The 10,000-nt window shown below is 45.4% G+C and overlaps 1 protein-coding gene across 2 annotated transcripts in view; it reads left to right on the forward strand.

The window, feature by feature from the left end:
* Positions 1-9,029, forward strand: part of dpp9 (dipeptidyl-peptidase 9) — a 32,670-nt gene extending 23,641 nt beyond the window's left edge. For both annotated transcript variants that reach the window (XM_063201063.1, XM_063201064.1), the window contains 10 exons: positions 141-297; positions 1,332-1,411; positions 1,786-1,938; positions 2,453-2,588; positions 3,359-3,504; positions 3,813-3,959; positions 4,926-5,078; positions 5,433-5,575; positions 6,131-6,242; positions 6,925-9,029. In XM_063201063.1, the coding sequence (XP_063057133.1) occupies positions 141-297; positions 1,332-1,411; positions 1,786-1,938; positions 2,453-2,588; positions 3,359-3,504; positions 3,813-3,959; positions 4,926-5,078; positions 5,433-5,575; positions 6,131-6,242; positions 6,925-7,017 (1,320 nt within the window). In that variant the 3' untranslated portion in view covers positions 7,018-9,029. The remainder of the gene's footprint in view (positions 1-140; positions 298-1,331; positions 1,412-1,785; positions 1,939-2,452; positions 2,589-3,358; positions 3,505-3,812; positions 3,960-4,925; positions 5,079-5,432; positions 5,576-6,130; positions 6,243-6,924) is intronic.
* The last annotated feature ends 971 nt before the right edge of the window (positions 9,030-10,000 follow it).

The following is a 10,000-nucleotide window of genomic DNA, read 5'->3' on the forward strand; positions in this document are numbered from 1 at the left end:
AACAGATTGTGGGTTCCCTTTGAAAGCAATTTTCGTCCCCCACCACAATCATGTCATGGGGCCATTATAGGGTCTTTATTTGTTGTATTTTCCCTTGACTGAGTCTCCTCCTCTTCTTGTACTCTCTCGTCCCCTTGCAGGTCCATGATATCTTTTACCCTTTCGTGCAAACGAATGATGACGAGTTTACGTTCCTGTGGGTGAATGAATCCAAGACGGGCTTCTGCCACCTCTACAAGATCACCAGCCAACTGCAGCACGGCTCCTACAAGTGGGCAGACTACACGCACTCGGACGGTGAGACACACACACACACACACACACACACACACACACACACACACACACACACACACACACACACACACACACACACACACACACACACACACACACACACACACACACACACACACACACACACACACACACGGGACACACTCAGACAGACACACGCATATTAGACACAGGACTACACACACTCAGACGGAGAGACACACACACACACACACACACACACACACACACACACACACACACACACACACACACACACACACACGTGTATTGGACACAGGACTACACACACACACAGATGGTGAGACAAGCTACATATTAGACACACTCGGACACATTACATGCACTCGGACGGTGAGACACACACACACACACACACACACACACACACACACACACACACACACACACACACACACACACACACACACCTTAGTCAAAGGACACACATTTGTAGGCTGAGACACACCCATACATGAATATTAGACACAGGACTAAACACACAGACGTGTGACGAGACTCCCTATACAAATTAGATAGCATTAGACCCACTATCAAGCACAGCTTTCCACCTACTGCATCAGTGAGGTCTCTTAGTTGCATGTATTAGTCATAGTCACAGCACCACTCCCAGAGTGAGGTCATTTACATGTATTATTATGCACAGAGCTCCTACTGAGGCCTACTGAGATGCTGAGCTCATTTATGTGTATTTAGCTGTGGGACGACGCCCATTTCAACGTTGCACACTCAAATCTACAACACAAGTCACACAAGGGATGGTATGTGTAACGGGAGCGTAGAGTGTATATCCACATGCATGTGTGTCCTGTTTGCTGACCATTTTTTATATTTTTATAGCTAGATGATTTTTATATCTAAATGGCCCATTAACATGGGGAAGGTCATCAGTATGGGTTAGGAATAGCACCGGTTCCAACTCCCACAAGGGTATATTGTCCTCGCGGTAAATTTGGAGTGTGTGCGTTTTGGTGAAGGTGAGCTCTGACTGTGGTAGTGTTTCTGTGTTATAGATGACTTCAAGTGCACAGTGAAGGAGGAGGTGGCTCTGACCAGTGGAGAGTGGGAGGTTCTGGCTCGACATGGCTCAAAGGTAACACACAGCTTCGGCTATACAACTTTAAAAAAAAATGTTATTATAATTGTATTGCATTGTTTGGTTAATTAATACATATTTATCTTTTTTCTATCGTTGCGTAGTATTGTTTGGTTGATTAATTCACATTTATATTTTAACATGGAACTTTTTTCTATCTCTCATTTCTTCCTTTTTATCCACCTTCCTGTCTCATTTTCTTGCTTTCTGTCTTTCTTTCTTTCTTCCTTTCTTTCTCTCTTTCTGTCTTTCTTTCTCTCTCTCTCTCTCTCTCTCTCTCTCTCTCTCTCTCTCTCTCTCTCTCTCTCTCTCTCTCTCTCTCTCTCTCTCTCTCTCTCTCTCTCTCCCTCCCTACCTCCCTCCTTCTCTAGATTTGGGTGGATGAGGGGAATAAGCTGGTGTATTTCCAGGGCACCATGGATACGCCCCTGGAGCACCACCTGTACGTGGTGAGCTACGACTCCCCAGGGGAGATCGTCAGACTCACCAAGCCTGGCTTCTCACATAGCTGCTCCGTCAGTCTGGTGGGTGGACACTTGCACACTCTTGCACGCAATGACATACATACACACACACACACACACACACACTTTAATTATTTTGTTTGGGCCAGACTAATATTTTTTGAAAGATGCACTGCACCCACATATTTACAAAGACTGTTTTGTGTCTTTCACAGAAATACAAATGATGTGCTTCCCTGCAATCATTACATACATTCCCACACACGCACGCACATGCACACACACGCCATAATGCAAGGGGTCACACGCACACAGAGACGGCACACATGCTCTCAGACTGCATACACTCGTTTTACAAATGTCTCACACGTTTGTGCCTGAACAGGCATGCAATGCGTTCTGACCCCATTGACCCACACCTGTACAGCAGAACTTCATAATTTCTTTGAAAATCCCCATTAACACTCAATGTACTTTTACACAATTGTAACTGGAATGCTTGTAAAAGAGACCATTCTTTGCTTTTTCCTTTTAACTGTCTGCTCTGTGTCTCCCTCTTCTCCCATCTGTGTAGACCTTTGACATGTTCGTGAGCCACTACAGTAACGTGAGCACGCCTCCATGTGTGCACGTGTACAAGCTGAATGGCCCGGAGAACGACCCCATACACAAGGAGCCAGAGTTCTGGGCCAGCATGATGGAGGCCTCCAGTAAGTATTTACATCCGGACATTTCTCACGCTATCATCAAAATCAGCCGCCTGCTATACTCGTATGGGGGAAAACCCAGGGGAATCGTCCTTGAATTGCATATCTTGAGCGTCTTATTTTCATATCTTATTTTCAATGAAACAGCTTTATAATCAGGCCATATCATCTCCAGTTTAGTATTTCCCCACTGATGTCATGTTGAATTTTTTTTTTTTTTTTTTTTTGCCTTTTCATTTGGTTTGTGAACTCCAATTATATTTCAATTGTGAAACCATATGTCTGCTCCCAGACCAAAAAAAACATTCTTATGCCGTGTCCAGACCAAGAGCGAACTACGCTGCCTGGTAGCGTGGGTAGCAGAAGAAGTTTCGCCTTGAATTCGCTGTATTCGCTCCAGATGCAGCATTGACATGTTTGATTCAGCTAATCACATAACGGCTCTGGCTTGACAGCCTGGGACATTCGGAGATATGAACGTTCCGATTGGTTTTCGCCGAACAGCGTCAGAGCGAATTCGCCTGCGATTAGATTTTGTTTAATCGTCAAAATTCGCTCTGGTCGCGCAAGAAGCTTCGCTCCTGGCGAATTCGCTTTGGTAGCGCAGGTCGCGTGCCCTCCATAGAGAAATAATGACTTCCGTCGCTTCATTCGCTCCGTTCGCTCTTCGTCTGTACACGGCATTAGATGTGCAGATACATGGAAAGAGGAGAGTTTGAGAGGTGAGTTTCTTCTGTCCCGTAAATCACGTGATCCTTCTTGACCCCTGATAGGTTGCCCAGCAGATTATGTTGCGCCAGAGATTTTTAACTTCCCTGCCAAGTCAGGCTTTGACCTGTACGGAATGCTGTACAAGCCACACAACCTGGTTCCCGGCAGGAAGCACCCCACCATCCTGTTCGTCTATGGAGGACCTCAGGTTAGTATTTAGATTGTCCTTTAATTAATATGAGTGTGGCTGAAGCAGGTTGCATTTCTGTAAGGTGTAATGATGTGGTATATTAACTGCTTACTTCTGATATGTTTTTAAAAGCCATAAATAACAAAATGTCCATACTTTTAAGTATATAGAACAGCCATTGCTACTGCACCATCAGTGCTATTTTAGGCATCCACAGGATAAAAAAACAAAAAACAAAACGAGGACCGTGTTTCTCGAAAGTATTGCTGCCAACCAATTAGCGGCTGTTAGTTAACAGTGCTTTCTCTCCCCTTCTCGTCTCACAGGTGCAGTTAGTAAATAACTCGTATAAAGGTGTGAAGTACCTGCGTCTGAACACCCTGGCGTCTCTAGGCTATGCGGTGGTGGTCATCGACGGCCGGGGGTCGTGTCAACGGGGCCTCAAGTTCGAGGGTGCGCTCAAGAACAAGATGGTGAGTGAATGGCTGTAGTGCTGTGGCATATTGCACTGATGCACCCGTGCTACATGAACGGGCAGGTTGCCCAAGAGGGCCCAGGTTCAAATCTGGCCTTGGTCATTTCCTAAAACCCTACCCCATCACTCGATCTCTCTCCCTCTCCCTTCCTGTCAACTCTTCACTGTCCTGTCAAAGGCACAAAAGCCCAAAATGACACCAACAGCTGTGCAGTCTGCCTGATCACTGAGGATCGGCTGGAAGTTTGCGTTTTGTGGCCCGGTATGATTCCAGCCCGGGTCATTTGCAGATCCCTCCCCATCTCTCCCCACTCATTTCATGTCTGTCTATAACTGTCCTATCCCAAGTAAAGGAAAAAAGCCCTAAAAATATATATGTTCAAAAAGGTTTGTGGTTGTGCTTGGAGCAGCAGTATGGAAGGTGTATTTGTTAGTGTGTGGTTGTGTTGGAGTCATAAAGGCCTGAGAGTCAGTCAGCAGAGGTACCAGAGGGAAGCATAACCCCTGGTCAGGAGATCAGCTGATAGATGATGTTAAATACCTTCCCAGACATGACCTGACCTCACAGATATGAACTCCTAAATCATTCTTGTCGCTCACTTGAAAGGACTAATTTGTGTGTGTGTGTATGTGTGTGTGTGGAAGCTTAGGGCATGTAGATAAGAATGTTGCAAGAGGCTTGCAGTTGGGAGGGATGCAAAAAGGGGTGCAAAGAATTTGGCAAAGTTCTGTTCAGTTTCAGCTGTTAGTGGTAGTTAGTACATATTGAGATGAAGATGTTTTTCTTTATCCTTAAAGGCTTAATTCTACAATAATACAGGTACTGGTGTAAGTATGTAGTCTTCGAAATCTGTCAGCCTGAGCCTATCATTTGACCTCTTCCAGAACGTTTGGATCTTGTGCTCCTTGCTTGTCTCTTGGATCAGAATAAAAGAAATCCAATGTGTGTGTGTTCGTTCCTCAGGGCCAAGTGGAGATAGAGGACCAGGTGGAGGGTCTGGAGTATGTGGCGGAGAAGTACAAGTTCATAGATATGAGCCGCGTGGCCATCCACGGCTGGTCTTACGGAGGATTCCTATCACTCATGGGACTCATACACAGACCCAACGTCTTCAAGGTTAGACACACACACACACACACACACACACACACACACACACACACACACACACACACACGCACAATGCAACATGTATTTATATAGCGCACTCTCACAACAATGAAGTTGTCTCAAAGAGCTTTCCAAATACACATTGCACACGCTCATGCTCACACTCAGCTGGTCTTATAGAGGATTCCTGTCCCTTATGGGCCACCCACCAATATGTTACACACACACACACACACACACACACACACACACACACACACACACACACACACACACACACACACCCGACCTAGCCTTTGTGTACACACACTCCCCATCAGGCTGTTGACTGTACCTGTGCTGTCTGCCTCCGTCCTGCAGGTGGCGATAGCGGGCGCTCCGGTGACTGTGTGGATGGCGTATGACACGGGCTACACGGAGCGCTACATGGACGTACCAGAGAACAATCAGCAGGGCTACGAGGCCGGCTCCGTCGCCCTGCACGTCGACAAACTGCCTAACGAGTAAGTAGGGGCACAGGCGCACACACACACACACACACACACACACACACACACACACACACACACACACACACACACACACACAACCACGCGCACACACACACACAGGTTACAAGGCTTGATCTGTCAGTGGCCCTGTAAGTCGGCAAGCTGCTTAATACACCAGTGGTTCCCAAACTAGAGGTTGCTATTAACATGATTCCATTAAGTGCTGAGGAATAATATTCACTTGGATAATGGATGTATCTTACTTTTCTAACTCCAAACAATATTAATGGACAAAAATTTTTTTTAACATGGCATTTTGAATTTGGGGGGTAGGAATGGGCCATGGAAATGTTCTTCAGTCCAAAACAGGGCCACAAAAGAAAAAGTTTGGCAATCACTGACACACACACATACACACACACATATACACACACATATACAGACATTCATTGAGGCACATGCATGCACTTAAATACCCACATATACAAGCAGACTGAATAGCATGCCTCTTGTACTATCTCCCTAAAATAATGTGATCAATGATTAATGTCTGTCTTTGTCCACTAGGCCAAACCGGTTGCTCATCCTTCATGGGTTCCTTGATGAGAATGTGCACTTTTTCCACACCAATTTCCTGGTGTCCCAACTCATCCGTGCCGGAAAGCCATATCAGCTTCAGGTATTTATGTTTTTTGTGTGATTATTTGTATTTGTAGTGCAAGGGGTTTAAAAGTGATGTTAAGTGGAGATGACTTACTGACATTCTAAATGTTAGAAAGGGGTTTTTGTCTAAGGCGGTCATCCCCTTGTTCAGAAAGTCAAATCCCTGCCACATTACATTATACTTATTATATTACACTTAGCTGACGCTTTTTAAATCCAAAGTGATTTACAGATATTACAGGGTATTGGTTCCAGTCCCTGGAGCAATGTGGGGTTAGGTGCTTTGCTCAAGGGCACTTCAGCACAGGCAGAAGGAAAGACTTTTGGCAGGGCTTTTACTTTCTCAGTCCAGTGTTCCCGCCCTTATCTTTTCTTCATTATAATTGTATTCATGCTAGTATGATGTGTGTAAGCTACTGGGTACCTAAACTTGTGTCTCTGTTGTGTGCCGTCATCTGTAGACACATCTTTTCTTTAAGTGTATGTATGTTTGCTGTACGATGTGTGTATGGTACTGGACCCCATTTCTCGATAGCATCTTTGTCAACCAGTTAGCAACTTACCTACTAGGTTTCCAATGGGATATTGCACTGAAACTAAGTAAGTTACTAATTTAGTTAGCAACAGAAACGCGAGAAACGCACCCCTGGTCACCAAATATTAAATGTGTTCTGTCCCCTCCTCTTGTCCTTTGCCAGATCTACCCTAACGAGAGGCACAGTATCCGCTGTCCTGAGTCGGGGGAGCACTATGAGATCATGCTGCTCCACTTCCTGCAGCAGCATCTCTGATGACCTCCACCCCACCCATCCACCTGCCCACCGCCGACGCCGCTGGTTCCGCCGTGACCTGCCGGGTCTGGGCTGGACTAGACCGGACTGGCTCAGGCCCTACTGGTCTCTGCTGGTCTTTTATTGGTCTCCTCTTGGTGCCGACCGCCAGTTACGGACCCTGCTCTTCTCTGCTCTGCTCTGCTCTGCTCCCCTCTGCTCTGCTGGTTTTGGGACAGAACCTTTCTGACTCCCCGTGTCCCATCCCTGCCCTCCCCTCCCCCTGGTCCCTGCTTCCCTTTCCAAGCTCCCATCTTCACTTCACTTCACACACACACACACACACACACACACACACACACACACACACACACACACACACACACACACACACACACAGACTCACACACACACCCTGCCTGAATCATCTCAGAGCTCCAAACTAGCTTAAAAGTCCCACCTTTGCTGCCCTTATCCCGCTCCTTCTTCCCCCAATATGTCTTATTTACTCCTCTGGCTTCGCAAAAAAGAACTCTGACCTCCCTCCATCCACCAAGTGACAAACCAGCGTCATATCCACCCTTCGATTCACAGCCACAATCTCTGACTCGCTCCTACCAAATCAACCGCCAACCCTACACCCCCCATATCCACCCCTATTGCCTATATTTGGCCTTGGGAACACCTCTCTGAAGGAGAGGAGCGGAGGGCAGAGATGGGAGGTGGGCGTGGGGCGGTGTGAGGCAAGAGGTCTGATACAAGTCGACACATAAGGTTGAAATAGCAGCATACCGCTTTATCTGTTATCTGTTTATCAGCGGCTGCGATGGCCTTTTGACATCCTACCCAGTCCCATCCCCATCCCCATCCTCAAAGTATGGCTGTACCATGTTCCCCTCCCCCACTCCCAAAGGTGCCCCCCTCTCCATCCCTAAGGGTGCCTTTTTGCTCCCATCCTTGTTTCTGTGCCCCATCCTCAATGATGCCCCCGCCCTGCCCCATATCATCTCCAACAGATGGTTCCCTGTTCCTCTTTGACCCCCACCCCACCCCACCCTCCAGAGGGATGCTGGCTGCAGTGTCACCCATGAGGACAGCTTGAAGGTGCCTGGTAGGGAAGGAAGACGATGACATGGAGAAACGTGACAAGAAGAAATAAACTTTTTAAAAGAAGACAAAGAAGAAGAAAAAAAAGAATTAATGGACGTGTGCACACAAGTGGAGCAGGAGCCCGTTTAGCTTTCTAGCCTCTCTCGACATATTGCATTTGAATCTTTTTTCTTTTTTTGGGGGGGTTTTGTCGTGCCACATCTAGTCTGTTTTTCTCTGTTGTCTGTCCTTCTCTCCTCTCTTCTCTTCTGTGGGGACGCAGATGAATTTGCCAAACATGATTTTGAATTTGTTTTGTTTTCTTTGATGTTTTCCCTCAGTGGCTTACAGCAGCACACAGTCGAACACGAGACGACAAAACGTCTCCACGTATCCCATGTACACACACAATATCATACACACCCACATGTCATGTGCACACATGGACTCACGCACACACCCATTGCTCACACAATGCACTCTCTCCCTCTCTGTCTGACACAAACACACACACACACATGAAAAAACACACACAGTTGCTTTTATCTCCCAGAGATTGGCCGTGTAGTCATACTCGTCCACCATTGGCTGGCCGTGAAGCCATACTTGTCCACCATTGGCTGGCCGTGATGCCATGCTCGTCCATCATTGGCTGTATGGCAGGTCATGTGGAGTTCAGCTTTCGTGCAACCAGGATGGACATGGAGTCCTTTTATCTATGTATGTCTTTCTCTTTCTCTCTTTTTCTCTCTCTTTCCCTCTCTCTCTCTCAGCCAATCTCTTTGGCACTTGCTCGAAGACACCCCCTTTTCCTTCCACTACTACCTGCAATCCGTATTTTAAGTGTGTATTATTAAAAAGAAAATATTTTTATGAATTCTTATTCTTTTATAATGAGTAAAATGTAGCGACTCATTAAAGGACTGCAAACTCTTGCTGACGAACTTGTGGCTGGTGGTGTGTATGTGTGCGTGTGCTTGTGTGCAACTTTTTGTATTTGTCTGTACTCCCATTAAACCATGCTTTACAGTTTTTCTCGATTGTTTACACACAATTTCTGGGATCATGACTCGAATTCTCAAAACTCTACACACAAATCCAAAAACTCACACAACGGGTAAATCCCCTCACTTTTCCTAAAAAATGAACGCCTTGTCTAATACAATTAGGCCTATTTCTATGCTCTCTTCCAACAAGGCAATGTTGTTCTCAAAATACAAACACCAGCCTCATTTTAATTCACTCTCATATGAGTGTGACCACACAGATGTATGGCAAAAATATATATTTTATATGTTGTTCGACACTGAAAAACAAATTGCACTAAATTACTTTAAAATATTGCGTAACCACATAAAAGTGATTTCTTGTATTAGATATTTTAGCGTTCACACACTCAATCCACTCATGTCTTCAATATCACATCTAATGTGTGTCCTTATGGGGTGGTGATTGCCCATTGTAAACAGGCATGAAAGGAGTTTTCCCATGTCATGAAGTACCATAGAATGTATATCAGTAGTAATATAGTAATATACAATCCACATGTAATACAATGGATGTGAAGTACATTTTGAATGACGGTGAGTTCCATCAGAAAGTCAGTGATTTTCTTCATGAAAACTGTGCCTAATCCAGAGAATTGTGTGTAGTGTTTTAGAAGTAGTGTTTTTATAAAACTGAAATGAGAGCGTAAAGAAGGAATCGTGCCTGTAGTTCAGTGGCATTGGTTAGGTGAGTTGGGAAATGGGTTAGATGTTTTCAGGATTGTGTGTGAAGTACCAGAAATTGTGTGGAAACAATCAAGAAAAACTCTAAAGCAGTGGTTCCCAAAATCACCAACCCCCTTTCCCTGCATATTCCAAACATTTTTGTCCCTTAATATTGCTAAATTTGAATTTAGGAAAAGTACCTT

This window comes from Engraulis encrasicolus, chromosome 6, assembly GCF_034702125.1.
Source record: "Engraulis encrasicolus isolate BLACKSEA-1 chromosome 6, IST_EnEncr_1.0, whole genome shotgun sequence".
Taxonomy (NCBI): Eukaryota; Metazoa; Chordata; class Actinopteri; order Clupeiformes; family Engraulidae; genus Engraulis; species Engraulis encrasicolus.